Source organism: Syngnathus acus, chromosome 10 (genome assembly GCF_901709675.1).
Source record: "Syngnathus acus chromosome 10, fSynAcu1.2, whole genome shotgun sequence".
In the NCBI taxonomy this organism is placed as follows: domain Eukaryota; kingdom Metazoa; phylum Chordata; class Actinopteri; order Syngnathiformes; family Syngnathidae; genus Syngnathus; species Syngnathus acus.
In genome coordinates this window covers 19621183-19637304 of record NC_051095.1, presented here as the reverse complement: position 1 = coordinate 19637304, position 16122 = coordinate 19621183, and the positions used below count along the sequence as shown (strand labels likewise).

Sequence of the window (16122 nt, the reverse complement as noted above, 5' to 3'; positions counted from 1 at the left end):
TGAGGTATTCAGGTTATTGATTAAACCTCTGCACTCGTTTCAATTGCTTTAATTTGAAAGTTCCTTTCTTGTTGATAGAAAGAAAACATGGGGGTTCCCTAGTGGTCGCTAGTAATCGAGTAACTCAAATTTGCGATCAGGAGTTCATCAAACAGAATGTTGGATACGAAATGAAGCTTGGGATTCACCTATAAAAAGCAGCAAACTTTCTTCCTCTGCTTTAATGTGTGCAGGCTCATTGCACATTCCGTCTGATGTGCTGATGAGATGTTGAGGTGTTTGCACAAGTGAGAAGGATGCTTATTTTAATGCTCTGCATTTCGCTGTGCCACCCACTGCCACTCCTCCACCCAAAATGGAGGCGCTTGCCATTCGCCTCACATCTGCAAACTAATTAGAGCTCCATTGTGTCAGTTGGCATCATTTCCGTGTCCGATCCGTTCTCTCTTGCAGGGCCTGGCACCTCGTGAAGGACGTGTCATGCTCTGCTCTCTAAGCCGAACGTCAGTAATTGTGCTTTGGGTTTTGTTTGTGGCTATTCGTATGCTGTATGCACACAGCGGAACAAAGAGGCGGTTATACGATATGGACAAGTAGGACAAGTGCCCGGGAAAGACATATTGATAGAAATGTGGACTTTCTTTTCCTCCCTTTTTGCAGTAGCTTTCAGCGAGAGCATGTTTGTGGGAATTGGGGATCTTCACAGGAACCATGCGGTCAATTAATGGATCACCGAGAATACAGTGTGGGATTGATTTCGATTAATTCTAAGAGACCAGGCCTTCCCGCATTATTCCCACAGTTGCAATCTTGCAGTTGTACAATTTTGTCTTGATTAGAAGAAGAATTGAGTCAGTTTTGATGGACCTTGAAGTTCCTTTCCATAGGACCGCGTACTTGCAGTTTGTTATTGAGCAGGATAAGCGGTGTTAAAAATGGAAAGATGAATGTTCCAGATTTCTTTCTGACAAGAAAAACTATTTTTTCAATCTTTTCGAGACCCTGATGAAAAAACAACATTTGGAATGCAGCTCAGTGAGATATAGGCTTTGGCAGGGCTTGGGTGAATTAATGACCAGTTCAAGCCTTGCCAAAGACTTGCCACATTTCATCTTGCATCATCGCCTTTTGGCAATCGCGATATTGCAAAGACAGTTCAAGACTTGGCAAAGACTTGCAGCATTTTATCTTGCATCATTGCCTTTTGGCTTACATGATATTGAAAAGACTGACATAATTCTCTCCAAGGGTTTCTACGGTACTCCAATTTTTGCCCTCCCCCTCCAAAAACTCAAACAAGGGAATTAAATCAGTAAATACTCGTACCAAAAATGAGGAAGCAAATACAAAAGACAATTGATAAATATGTTTAAATCTGGAGTTAATTTTCCATCGCTGGCATTTACACACTTAAATCTACATTCCCCTGATATTTTTTTGTGACCGAACGAGACTGGTGATGCATTATTTATTGTTGATTCAATCAAGCCAGTGGCGTAACTGACTTTCCAAACCATCCATTTATTTGAACCAAAGAAAGTAATAAACGTCAAGATTTTGAAGTTACCTGGCATGAGCAGCCTTTTGAAAATGTCCCCCCAGACACACACACACACACTTCTTTTGTTGGTAATGGCAATGCGCACAGTAAAGTGCATAAAGCAAATAATCTAGAGATACTACATAGGCAAGGAGGAACAAAGAAATCATAGCTATTTCTTACATTTGGGCTTCCTATTAATGTTTGGTTACCCAAATTTACAAACGTAACTCTTAGAAAGCAAAACGTGACCAAGATGAATGCAGTGAGTGTGTTTTTTTTGCCACCATAGCCGTGTGTGGGGAAAGCCCAGACTGGAGCCAGCAATGGACAGCACAATGAGACTTTGAAGGCTTGGCTCCCTCTGGACTGAATGAGTCATCTCCCCCGGAGCCATCACCTGAGCTCAGACGCTTGCCGGGAGGGGAGACAGACGGGCAAACTCTGGCCCAGAATAATAAATCTGCCACTAAAACGAAAATGTAAAGGGCTCAGCGGGTAAAACGAGCCCAACATTACTCCTGAGAGTAGAACGGACGTTTGATAAGTAAAAGAGAGGCAGGATAGAAGCAAGCTTCAAGGGAGTGACTGCCATGGCAACCAAGATTTAGGCCATGGAAACTATCAAACTGTGTCAGATGACAGAATGAACATCTGTTGAAACCCATGAGAGTGCCACAAAAATGCGGTTGCTCGCTTTGAGCGTGGCTCCTTCAAGCATCCCGGATTGAATTGTATTTATTAACACAGGGGATCTTGCGTTGCCATGCAAGAATAATCTGTAAATGTTAGAGAGAAACATTTCATTGCCCACAGTATCAGAGGAAGAAAATGGACCAATGGCAGCAGTCTGAAGACCATTTTGAAGCATCCTGGAGCAAGATACTGAACCTCCGCAGCTCCACCAGCTAATTTTAAAGCACTACAAGTTTCTCGTAGGTAGAAAAGCAACATTCGTGATCTGTCGCTGGTACAAAAATGGAGCAAAAACAATAAATAAAACGACTAAAGCGCCAGGGAGGCGTCATTTTCACAAGACAGATGGTAGCTGGTATCGCCGCCGTCCGACAAGCACCTTGTGGATCCCGGACCTCCTGCTCTGACCACCTCCCCTCCGCCACATGGTCCAAATACACAAAGCTTTGAAAGCAACAGCCCGGTTCCGCCCTGAGAACCAAGTAACATCACGACGGTCTTTTCGGCATGACTTGGCTCAGCGGGGACAGAAGCCCGCATAATATTCTCTTCGTGACACTCGGCATATGACGAGCAGCGGGACACAGGGTGGATTTAAGCTCGGGAAGAACAAGGCACTCATGCCCTGCCACAACATTAGCATTGGACCTAAAAACAGATTGAATAAGAGATAGAAATCCTCTGACCTCTGACCTTTGCATACAGAGATTTCCTGCAGGGGTTAAATTAAGATGCTGGCAAGCCAATTGATGGCTGTTAACACCTTTTAACAGCAGGACACTAAACAGCAGTCATCCCAAATTAAATACTTGCTTCCAAGGAGGACACGTGATGCGAAAAAGTGACATTTCAATTGCTCACATACCCAAAAAGGACCCATGCCCTAAATTAAATAGCAAGTCATCCGTTTTGGTCCAAATTGCCAATTTTCACTGAACTCACATGAGCATCAGAAATATACTAGACAGATGGGCTAGGTTTCTAAATTGATGATCATTTCAAGGCTTCAACATTAAAATGGGGGTGAGAGAGCCACTGCTTGCTGCCTTGTCACTGTCAACACTGTGGTTGTAATTGATTAATGTGGAATATTTTAACCACCTCATTTACACTCCTCGCACATTCCAAATTAATCCTAAATCACACTCGTTTATCTTGGCCAAGTATGCGAAACAAGGAATTTGTTTTCAGTTTTATAGGAGAGAGGCTGAAAATAATAGCTCTGAGATTGAGGCAGTGCAGTCACATACTGTGAAACAAACACCCCTCTAAAAACAATCGGTGAGTATCTTTGTAAAGGTAGCATGTTACCGGCGCAGTAAACGTCTGTGTTATCAGTCACAGTCCAGCGAGTGGGCCAGAGGGCCTTTTTTCCGTACCAGCGATATTTGCCAGGCTGACGCTGCCGAGATAAAAAGAAGATCACAGCACCTCGTCTTCAGCTTGAGCCATGGCGAAGATGAAAGCGCAAGGGTCTATCATCCTTCCTATGAGTCACAAACAAGACCCCGAGGGTGTCGGAGGAGACGCTCGGATGGTTTATTTCTCTGCGAGGGAGACACAAGGCATCATCGAGAGCAATGGATGGGGACGGCCATTTTGGCTGGCGTTCAAGAACACGCGGCTGGGCTCGGCTGCCGGGTTTGAGCCCTCGCCAGGGAAAAGACATCCAGTTCTTGTCACGGTGCCAAGAGAAGGGAAACTGGCCACGTCACCGCAGGTTATTTTTGGGAAGAGTGCTTCCGCCATGATCGGTATCATCCTAGAATTGAAAAACAGCTCTATTCATTTGAAATCAAATCAAATCCGGCAGAAAGGGAAGGCAGATGCAAATAAGCTACGAAGATGCAATTTGGCATAGCTTGAGTTCGATGATTTTTGAAGATACACCTTGAAAGATAAACATTTATATAAAGATGTGGTTAAAAAAACAAGAGTCTGGATTACAGGGGGCCATTGATATGAGTTTTATTCGTCCCGTGACTACGCTTGTATCTCAGAATATTTGCATCTCAAATCATTTGTCTGCATTAAAATAAATCAAAACCCAAATAATCACTTTTTGTCTTGATATTTACTCGGTGGGGTCACTCGGTTTTACTGCGGTCCATCGCCCCCTTATACGTTGTCATTTTCCATTCCGTTCATCCTCGCCAAATCTCTCGATACAGGCGGAGCCGCGTAAAGCAGGTGCAAATATTCAGCGCAAACAGAATGACTCATCCCAGCAGAGCCACCGCAGAGGTGGCGAGGAGTCCCGTCTGTGCTGAGATGAATGAGCGTCTGTCAATCTGCGCAGCCGTCACCACTGGTGCGGTGTGTTTGTTATCAGTGTGTTTGTCTGGAGCGAAGCCCAAACCCAAATACTCTTTTTTGATTGGGCTCCAGTATCAAGCGCAATTATTTAGAAGGAAATGAAATCGTGGGCTCCTCCTGAAGCTGTTTGTGTGCTTTCTTTCACACAGGGACCTTGCAAAATTAGCCACATCAGAGGAGTAGCACAGTTGTGCCTCTGCTGGGCAACACAGATATTTTGTGTAAAACAGGCAAAACTTCATTTTGATATACTCATTGCCCCACCTTCTAGCACATGTTGCAATTTGGTGCACTTTTCCTGCTGATGTCACGCACGGACCTCAGCAAGTCTATGTCTGTTTCCAAAATGTCAAGTGCGGCGTGCGCTCCGACCGCCCTGATTTGAAAGCAAATGAAAAATGCTGCCACGATAGCCAGGACCCCTAAGGTTGAAGTCATTACCAGGACGGTGGGGGGTAAGAAACACATGAATTTGTTGCTTCTCTTCATCAATTACAAAAAAAGCAGATCAGTGCTTGTCTCAACTGGTCACAGTTGAATTGAGTTCACTTCAAGTGTACAGTGTATGGCATAGGTGACAAACCTAAGGCCCGGGGGCCGGATACAGCCCGTCACATCATTCTACGTAGCCCGCAAGAACACCAATTTGCATCGACTTTGTGTCATGACAAAAATTACAAATTGTTCACTTGATAGTCATAAAGGCCCTCCGAGGGAAACTATGACTACAATGCGGCCTGCGACAAAAATGAGTTTGACACTATGACTTTCAAGTTTGCACAAGAAAGTAGAGTAGAATCGAGTGTGGCGTCTGCGGGAGTTGCGATTGCATTCAACAATGGAGAAGTGTCGGAGACGCATCGGGTGTTCAACTTCCCAGCCCTCTCACGGGTGTGCACCTTTGCACACAGCTGCCGTCCCGCCTAAGCTGCACTGCGACAAACATTAAGAAATTATTCAGGCGGAGAAAATCAACCGGGGGATTGCGCTCCTGTTAATTTCACGCTTGTGATGAGTGTGAGGAGGAATAAGAAGAATTCTTTTGTGAATGCGGGCAACATAATGGTACAAGTAATGAAAGAAACAAGGCTGCTCACTGATGTGATTAAGGTGTTTTGTTTATCGGAAGACGCTGCTCGCCTATGTCGCTGGGTTTGATGAAGTTGGAAGGAAGCCAGCTGATGTTGTTGTTCTAGAATCTCCTCATCCATCGAACTTTCATCTTGCAAAAAAATAAGACACTGTGCTTTTACTTAGAGAACGTCAGCATAGTAAATGGGATCATGCTTCAAACAACACCTGAGAGAATGTCGTGCATGTTTTTTCAATTTTCACTCTGTGGATTATTTCTGCTTGCTCTGTTTATTTTCAATTGTGCAACTTTATCTACGATAATTGGAAGGAATGATGGCCTTGCAGTTTATGCATGACAAGTTTTATGTCGAGTTTTATTAACTTGTCATCTTTGGCTGGATAAAGAACAAAGACTTCAGAATGTAACGCTTACTTTGTTTTGATCAAAAGTTTTAGATAGGAAGCAAAGTATTTACACGTCTTTATAATAATAGGTTCTATGCTCCCCCACTATTCTTATTCATCATATGGATGAAGCAGCAACATTTTATCCATCTCCAGGGGCGGCCACTTTGTCGCTTTCTGCAGACTGACAATGATATCACAGCGCCCCAGGGCTCAGGTAAAGACCGTCAAGGCTCACCTGTTTTCTTTGTGTAGTTATGTGACAAGCATCAGTCAGCAGCAAGTGAGAAAAAATGGCCGCCCCCTTTTTTAAGCATTCTTTGTCCACATTTGGCAAAGATTTTTTTGTAGCCGCCAGTTTAAGTGCGAGTCAGTCTTTTCGTGGCGCACGATGATAGCCTTTTGCACTTGATCACTGAGATGCGTTTGTGATGCGGTCACGCTGTCGTGTTTTTGTCCAGCCGCTGTCATTCGTCACCTTCCTTTTGAAGAAGACAAACACAAGCCCACAGCTCAATCCGTGTCCTCCCGGGCGTGAGGAAGGATGACACCTACATCATCAATTCAGCCATAATTTTCACGCTGACACTGTTTCTAAGGGCAGGTGTAGCAACTTGTTTATACTAAGACTGGAACTTGGAATTATTTCAATAATTATTTGGAGAATTATCAATTTAGTCAATCAGCTTCAACAAAAGAAAAGAGAATAGTCAAACACAGAGCTCCTCAAGAGAACAAGCCAATCCAAACTCAAATTAAAAATAAATCAAAGCTTTTTCATTTCCTTCCCTATATTAAAAGCAGGATGTTATTTCAAACTGACAGTGGAGAAAATGCAAAATTATGATTTGGTTATTGGTTTGGTCCGTAATGCGAGTGCAAAAAATCTTGATGATGTTTGCAAAAGTAATACTTTGATCAAAGACAAACACAATCAGCCTGCATTCGTGGACGACTACATCCATCTGAGAAATTTACTGCTGAAAGGGAAAAATTACAAGCACTACATGGATAACTTTAACATCTCAAAATGAGGAATTGATTATCAAAACAATTGTTAATTTTATTATTTTTTCTCAATTCACTTAATAGATTAATTGTTGTCCCCTTTATCGACGAGAAGCAAATTCTGCTAAAACTTTTGTATTTTTTTTTTAATTTCATTTTCACTGTTTGTTTCCCATTTTATTTTTCTTTGCCACAATTTTAGGATGAAAGTCAATTCCAACTCTGCTGTTAAACTTCTTGTTAGAGAAGAGCAAGAGGTGCAAAGAGTGCCGGAAGAATGAGCAGTCGGACATGTGCATTCAACAGTTTAGAGAAGGTCAAACCAAAGTTCACCTGTAAAGGTTACCATGCATTTCAACTTCAACCCGAAATCCCCCCCGCAGGCCTAATATCTTTTTCCTTTTGCAAAGACATAAACTGCATTTAATGCCTGCTGACCAGCTCCAGTGAATTGTGGATAATTGGAAAGTTTACCCGTGTTTGAGGAAGCAACTAGGAACCGGGGAGAAAGAAACTCCCAGCTGAGCAACTGATGATGTAATACTAATTAAAGTGTAATTAATATATTGGTAGGATCATATTTTCTTCTCCAAGTTTCATTTTCACCTCACAGACAAACATTGAAAGGATAGCGCCTTCCTTTTTGGCGTCGGTAGCGCGAGAAGCATCCGAAGGCGTCCCGTTCAATAACCGTGTATCAATTCATCAGGATTAGACGGCCTCCATTCCTCTGAAGTGGATTAAAACAGTCCCTACCCATCCACCCCCCACCATGTTGGAAACCGCAAATGTGATTTTCGCGAGCCAGCACAAGTGTGAAAAATCTCATTTGAATTTGTCGGCCGGGCTGGGCTTGGCCACCCATGCGCAAACGTCTCCGTCGATGAAAGGCGGCAGGAAGCGTGTGTTATTTAAAGCCTGTGTCATGTTATCTCAGGAAGGTATAGGCGCCTTCCTGCTGGAAAATTGTTTGAGCGAGTGTGAGCATGTGCAGAGGGGAATAAATAACGCACACGGTGCCTCATTCCGTGCGCAAATCTCCTGCTCGAATGGAATATCACAAAAAGTCATTGCGGTTGTCTGAGCAGTGATGACTTTATGCTATCATAGAAAGCGGCCAGAAGATGCACGAGAAGTGAGCAGAGATGCGGGTACATTCATATTAGGATTCATTATCATGTATGTAATGTGTATCCTTTTAACGCCTTTAACGCTGAACATAATCTCGGACTGGGGTTTTCAACTGTTTTTTTCTTTCCAAGGGACCACCATTATAACCAAGAAGCAACTCTGGGACCACTGCTTTGGCGGAATATTATTTTATTCCACAACAAAGGAGGATAGACCAATACAGGCTATTTATTTGCAACGGTTTGTCTATTTTGGGGATCTCGGCTACATTTGGCATAATTTGGATTGGTAAATGATTGAAATTAGCTGGAAAATAAATCAAGTCTAAATAATAAATCAATTTTATTTCTAAAAATGTTGCATTCATTTTCCATTTCCAATTCTGCGGACCATCTGCAATACCGCCACGGACCACTAGTGGGCCGCGGACCACCGGTTGACAATCCTTGATCTAAGACACGACCACATACAGGAGAAAACATCTTTCAAGACAGGCCCTTGACATATACGTTACCCAATTTACAAGTTTGATTTACAATTTGGTTCATTATTTTGCATTGAGTGAAATTTGAGTTACGCGAATCAGCTTCCGATACTCGCATGCGAGAAAGGAACGCCACAGCCGTCAAAGAGTCAAACTACAAAATTACATTCACAAAGACCGCAACGGCCGACTCACACGCCATTACATTACATGCTCAGGCACACACACACACTTGCACGCACACCTCTTCCCTAGTGCCTCTCTGATTAAGGTTTCCTCGCTTTGCCCTTCAGATTTACAGTAATGGCGGCAGAGGGAGGATGGGAGTTGGGAAGGATGGTGCTGGGCAGGAAGCAAGGCCCAGAGAAGCATGGGATGGGGGGGCCCTGACACCGGCAGGATGGATGGATGGCACATGATGACTTGAAAGTCAAGGAGGTTGGGGCGGGAAGGAGGACAAGGTGGGTGTGAGTGACAAAGGAAGTCGGAGGAGACAAAACATCCTCCATTAACAGCTTATGAGGACCAATTTGTCCTGTTTTATCTTCCACCTCCTCCTCCCAGGCCAGAGGGGCGGGGGGGGGGTCACGTTGCAGAGGTTACAAATGTGGCGGCCTTTACGAGTAGTTTTGATGCGACGGGTGATAAATCTCCACCAACACAGACGCCACGGGAGCCACGGACACCCTCTCAAAGACACACACACACACCAATACACACAGGCCACACTATACGCGAACATCATTCTTCCTGACTTGCAGATTGAATCAATTTGTCATTTGTCCACTTTTCTCAAAATGAGTTATTTGGCCAAAGGCATTACAAGTGTGAGTCTGAGGAGGTCTACCACATAAGATGGAATACGGTTCCAATCCACGATTGTGTTTTATGCGTGCAGAGAAGGCACTGAGTTCACAACAATGCTAGTCTTTATTGGTTTCCTACCATTCCTCTCTCATCATCATCACAAAATAATTCTATAGCTTGAAAACATTTCATGATGACAACATACTAGAAAGCACAGCCGAAATAAAGACGTATCAATGATACAACAAAAATTGAACACAATTCAACAAGTCTTTCAAAACCGCCAGCTTCAATTGTACCACAAAATTGAGGGAGTCGGCATGTCACCAAAAAAAGCCGTATTATTAGTAATTGGGGAGAACAGAAGTTCAGTAATTCATCAATGAGCGATAGACCATTTTGTAGACCATGTTTGTAAGCGACAGCCGTCAGAATATCGTATCGTGACATAGCTGACGTGTTTTTCAATCATTTTTTCAATCATTCCAAGTTGATGGACATGCAAACAAATGCTTATTTAATTCTTGAACTAAAAAAAAAAACTTTGCAGAGAAATAAAGTTTTTGGGGGGCAAATTTTGTCTTCAAGTAAATTATGTAATTAACAGACACAAAATTGCTTTAGTAAGTTGAGTTCATCTGTTCGCCTCATACAACCACTCAGCTGTGCAAATTGCGTAATAGCTGCATTGCATTTTACTCAACAGAGGAAGAAGAATCCATCCAAGATTTTTTTTTTTTAATTAAACTTATATAGCACCTTTAGCCAACCACAAAAAAAACTGAATTTAAGAGACAAAAGATTCCTTCACCTGGATTTCTTCATAAATCACATTTTCTTTCGGCGCAGAATGTCGCAGCGCTGCAGTTGTCAACAGCGCGAGCAACCGGCTGTTGCTTCATGTGCGTGCTTGGACTCCTGATGCTCTACTCAACACCCCCCAGCGCCGGACTCTTAGGACTCTCGGAGCGACACAGAAGCGGGAGACAAACTTGGCGGAATGCTAGTGTTGGGCTCGGGTGCGAGCAGATGGAGTGTGACCGTGTGCCGGTAGCTCACATGAAGAGGCCGAGATAATTGCTTGCAGCTAATCCGCCGCACACTCCATTGTGGATAGTTAGATGAAGAGGAAGTCAAGTTCTCACCAAAGAGCTTCAACTTTCTACACACACTGAGATGCACAATACAGTATAATATAGATCACGCTAGGGATATACAATTACTCAACTACTGATGGGATAATACCACCATACACCAACACACAACCAATACACAACTACCACATCCCAACATATTACATATACTGCAGTACATTGTACATAACTCAGCACACTGTCATTAATGTCAACTAAAGTGAGTACATGCCCAAGTGAAAATGTCAGAATTTGGGGCCAACTGGTCATTTTCCCTACCCGGTGTCATGGGATTTGTTTGTGTTTCAAAGTCTTACATGAGAATAGTGAGCGGTAGGTGTGTTAAATGTGCTGTAATTGCTCTCAAATGCTCCCATACTGGTCATTGGAAGTCACTGGTGCAGCTAGAGGGAGAGCCGCTGGGGCAAATATGCTTCTATGCCACCCAGGTGCCAGGCCAGTTAATAATAACATTTCAACCCATCCCTTGTAGGCAATATACAATGAATCTTTACCAGCATTTTGTAAAGAATTATTTAGGTTCATGAAAAAAAGAAAAGAAAAATATGTTATGCAGACCCCTGCGATATCCTTGGCCAGCCGACGCCCCCCCCGAAGGGGAGAAAAATCCTAGTTCCGCCAGTGTGTGTGTGTGTGTGTGTGTGTGTGTGTGTGTGTCTGCGTGCGACCCTCTACCATTTAAATTCCGGCTGCTGCATTTTCAGGACCCTGGCCAGTTTTGTTCCCCTGCACACCACCAGTACTCTTCCATGATGCACATCATTCACAGCCACGCCCACAGTAATCGCCGGTTGATCTTCTCCGCTACGTATTCCCGCCGCTCCCTGTCAGATCGTCCCTTATTGCCGTCCGATTCCTGTTGCTGACCTTGTTGGCTCGTGCGCCTGTCGTCGAGTCCTGCCTTGATGCACAAAACGCCCTTTGTCCGCCAGTCCACTCGAAGACCTACTGCTCTATCCCAGTGCTGTTCCAGTCACTCCCGACTTCCTCTTCCTCAAACGCCAAATAAAAAGTGCTGCGCATTTGGTGTTCCTTCACAGCCGAGGCAATAAGGCACACACCAGTACACAAGCACTACACACCGGTACACAGGCGCTACACAACTCTTTATAGCTCTTCTTCCACTGGGTAAAAAAGGAGTTAAATAAATGATGGGTAATATTCCGTTTCTCCCTAAAGGCTTACCTTTAATTGTGTCCTATTTCAAGTGAATACATTGTTAACCAATTCCAAGAATGCTCACGCTCAAACACTCTCCAAGGCTCACAAAAGAGCGTCGCAATCTACATATTCATATATGAAATTCATACATGATCACCAGTTGTCTGCCCTATGATAATGTGACGTGTTCTAAAATGAGATGATGGCAGATTATAGGCGTCTTTATTAGGGGCCTCCTGAAATTGCTTCATTTCATCTTTGTTATTATTCATAGGATAAATAGAAATGGTCATTTTGACAGCTCTCCCATTCTCATCAAATTTGAAAGTTACGCATAGTCTCTAGAAGCCATGGCCACAATTTGCAAGAAATCTTCCGTTTTGGTTTGAAGGTGCCATTTTGGGAGAATTCTTACTTTAATGAGTAAACCCACAAAAAAGGTCTCAAGAGGAGCTCTGTCTGAAAATGGACATTCTGGACTTTTCCAGGTACCCTTAACGATAAAAAAGTCTGAGAGATTTTGTTAACAAATTTGAACCACTGGACTAGAAGCTGGTTTATCAACAAACTTTACTCATTTATTGTGGTCAGACCTTGACCAAACAACAAATAAGTGAGTGGGAAAGATTCACATGAAAATCCTCCCCGCAAACATACATTTGCTGACTCATGCTGCATGTGTGCCACAAGAAACTCAATCTTACCTCCCAACGCTTGTTTCATAACGAAATTCATTGTCAATGGCTTTTTATTCCCGGCCTGGTTGGAGCAATGTCACATTCAAAGGTGCCGACGAGTCCAGAGCTCTGAAAATAAAGGGAGGGAAAAGAATGAATGAAAAGAGCGTTATTGCTTTGTGATGATCTCAATGGCACAATCTAGGGCCTAGATTCTAGGCCAAAGTGTCACCTTGGACACACAATCTGAACACACACCAGCACAATCTCTTGTTGACATTCCCACAACCAGAACGAACCGGCACGCTTCCGGACACACCACCCGCGTACACCGTCGCACACCTCTGCCCACCGAACAACCTACATTTTGTGTGATACACACAGCTGCTACATAAACAATACACACTAACACACATTTTACACAAAACTAGCAACCTGGACACAATTTACTAACAAATCACCAGAAAAAGATCGTGACACAGTTTATTGACAAATAACACACGACCATCACGTAAACATCACACATCCTGCTCACACATTCATCACTCCTACCATTTACCACACACTAGATGTAAGAACTAGCAGTCCACATTTTACTAACAAATAGCACACAACATTCACGCAATTCAAAACAACAAAGTCCACCTGCAACCTCTGCACACATTGAGTACACACCTTATACATCATCAGCAAACAATCAGCAGATGACAAGTACACAATGACCATAATCGGGATACTGTCATCGCCGCACAACTTTTATGCACAACACACATTAGCAGACAATTGCCACACACCTGCAGCACATTATAAAGAACATACCATTTTCAGACAATTTACTAATAGCATACAACAGTCACCCAATTTAATAGCAAATAACACTCAAATTTCATACATGTTCACAACAAATAGCACACAGGGTTCATGCAATTTACAAATATAAAAAACACAATCTTTACACAATTACAAACAAATCACACAAAATATACACAATCCAACAAAACCCACAAATGGCCTGCACGCACAACACACAACCAGCACAGGATTTACACTCTCACATTTCACAACTCACATTTTACATTCCACTCACTAAGAAATAATATACAACCTTCAAAAGATTTACTGACAAATAACACAAAACCTTCATGTAGTGTATGAACAAATATCACACAACCTTCACACAATTATCAGTCAAGTCAAACGACCTTTTCACAACCCACTCACAGTTTTCACACTCAACACAAAATGAGTTTACATTTTTCACACCAACAGCACACAATATCCACATGCAGTACACAATTGCCAGTGCCACACGCGCCGCAGTAACACTGCACATTTTACACACTATGTGCATCATATACCAACAAATAACATACGACCTTCACACAATTTACTCACAAATAAGACCACGCTACACTACACTAGCATATTAGTATACAAAACCCACACACAACCAGTACACATTCTACACAACACACAATTACTGCAACCTGAACTTTACCATTGCACTCCCAGTACCAAAGCTAATAAATAACAGACTACCATTACACTAACACACACACACACACACACACACACACACACATGACTGTGTGCGTGTGTGCGAGTGGGCGCGCGCGCGCGTGTGTGTGTGTGCGCGCGTGTGTGCGTGTGTGCGTGTGTGCGAGCGTGCACAGGTCACCACCAACGGACTTAAAGGGGCGGAAAGTGAACAAGGTGAGTTTGTGGGCGCGCATGCGTGTGCGCGCGCGCGTGTGCCGATCCTGTGGTCAAACTTTCCATCCTCTCCTCTGTTGGCTTTTCATCTTTTATAAAAGCGGCACAGCAGCCGCTCGTGCACTCAACTACCCCTGTACCCGGGCTTGCGCGTGCATGCGTAGCGACGTGCGCGCGGAAAAAGACCGCCGCGTGCATGCTCTTCTTCCGTCTCGAAGGGGCGGTTTCAGCACCGCCGAGAGTGGACAGCACCGGCTCATACGTCGCCCACGCAACATCGGCATCGGGATAGAACGTTGCTTATTTACCTGCGATCCTCACGGAGAAAAAGGAAGAAGTTGTCCTAGCAGATCGTCGCTCGCATCGTCTGCACGAGAAGAAGAAGGAAGAGTGGGAGGATGAGAAGGAGAAAGACGTCCTTGTTGCTGCCTGCAGAGTGAAGAGCGAGGAGGAGGAAGAGGAGGTGGTGATGTATAGTGGAGGATGAGGCTCACACCGTGACAGGATAGAGAGTGAAGAAGAGGAAGGGAAACGTCCCGCTAACGACCCCACTCCTCCTCCTCCTCCGCTCTTCCTCTCGTTGTCCACGCCCCCCTCCCAACATGGCCACATCGGGCCATCAATCAAACGTTGAAGGTGTTGATCACACCCGCGCGCACACGCGATTTTCTTTAATAGGTTTACAATAGTGCAGCAGGATCATGTATGCACCCTCAAATAATCTCAATTTCTGTGCACGATTGCTTAGTTGTTGTTTGCTGCTAGTTAGTTAGTTAGCACACTGTTGTTACACTGTGCCGTGTTTTTCCACAATATGTCAGCTTGAGAAAACACGGATGTTGACACCCTCCTCCTCCCCCTCCACCGCTGTTGGCCTCCATTGATGAGGGGAGCGGTCAATAGTCATTCACATTAAGTGATTTTCAGAGGGCTTGCAGGCACGCCAGGCGCATGGTTGGATGTTTGATGATCAATTGTATTGATGAGCTGCTTTCTACTGCAGGGGACTTATGTCAAGCTTATGTGCCCTATGGGGCTATTTTGTTTATGATGTCACTGGTGAAGAAAAAAGCAAGAGAGCCTTGCTTGAGGTCTTCCGATCCAGTCAATTGACTGGAAAATGTGCATACTTCACAATGACTTTAAATATAGTGGATTTACTGTAAGTGCAACGTTCTTAAATAAAAAAAGAGTTTTTACAATGCAAAATTATTGCAAATACAACTATTAAGAAAACTTTTTACCTCACCTTTAAACATTGCTGTGATTATGCTTGGATGCCCTGGTGAAGGCAGTAGCAAGTGATCAGATCACTTGACTCCCATCCAGCCAACAGGTCTCAAAGTAGTGCTACATTGCTCCAAAGTGGTCCCCCCAAAGGCCTCATAACAACGACCACCCATGTCGGGATGTGGGCTGGCGGCTGCATTTTACAGCCGGGGAAGAAGCATCCATGAGTGAGTGAGTGAGTGAGTGAGTGAGTGAGAAATAATGACTTGCACAAAAATGTAGTTACTCCTGGTTTTACCTTGAGCACAAAAAAGGGCCCTGAATTTTATGGAAGAAAATCTGCCATTTTTCTTTCTTGAAGCCAAAAGCTCCAAAGAGCTGCAATATTATCCAATGTAAATAAAAAATGCATGGCACCCACATTTGGTTCACTCAGAATTAACGCTATCATTTCATAAAGTTAATAATTACTGACAAATTTACCTGATTGAAGTGCTTCTTTAAAATCAAAAACTGAGTAGAGGTTCTTTTTCAAGAGGCTGTGATTCAAGTATTTATGTAACTCCACAAGGCGAGCGCTTGGTCAAACCTGTTGTGTACGTTCACACATAAGTCAAGCACAGACACAAAAGAAGTTCTAGAATTTATTTTTTTTCTTGTCCATCTGTGTTTTTAAACCTCTGCTAAATAACAAGTGGGCTCATGAGTGATTCATGTGGGCCCATT

The 16122-nt window shown here is 43.6% G+C and overlaps 1 protein-coding gene across 1 annotated transcript in view; it reads right to left on the bottom strand.

The window, feature by feature from the left end:
- LOC119128613 (complexin-2-like) overlaps positions 1-14732 on the bottom strand; it is a 41094-nt gene extending 26362 nt beyond the window's left edge. The window contains exons 1-2 of the mRNA XM_037261165.1: positions 14475-14732; positions 12481-12582 (exon numbers count right to left, since the gene is read on the bottom strand). Coding sequence (XP_037117060.1) covers positions 12481-12511 — 31 coding nt within the window. The 5' untranslated portion in view covers positions 12512-12582; positions 14475-14732. The remainder of the gene's footprint in view (positions 1-12480; positions 12583-14474) is intronic.
- Positions 14733-16122: the final 1390 nt, after the last annotated feature.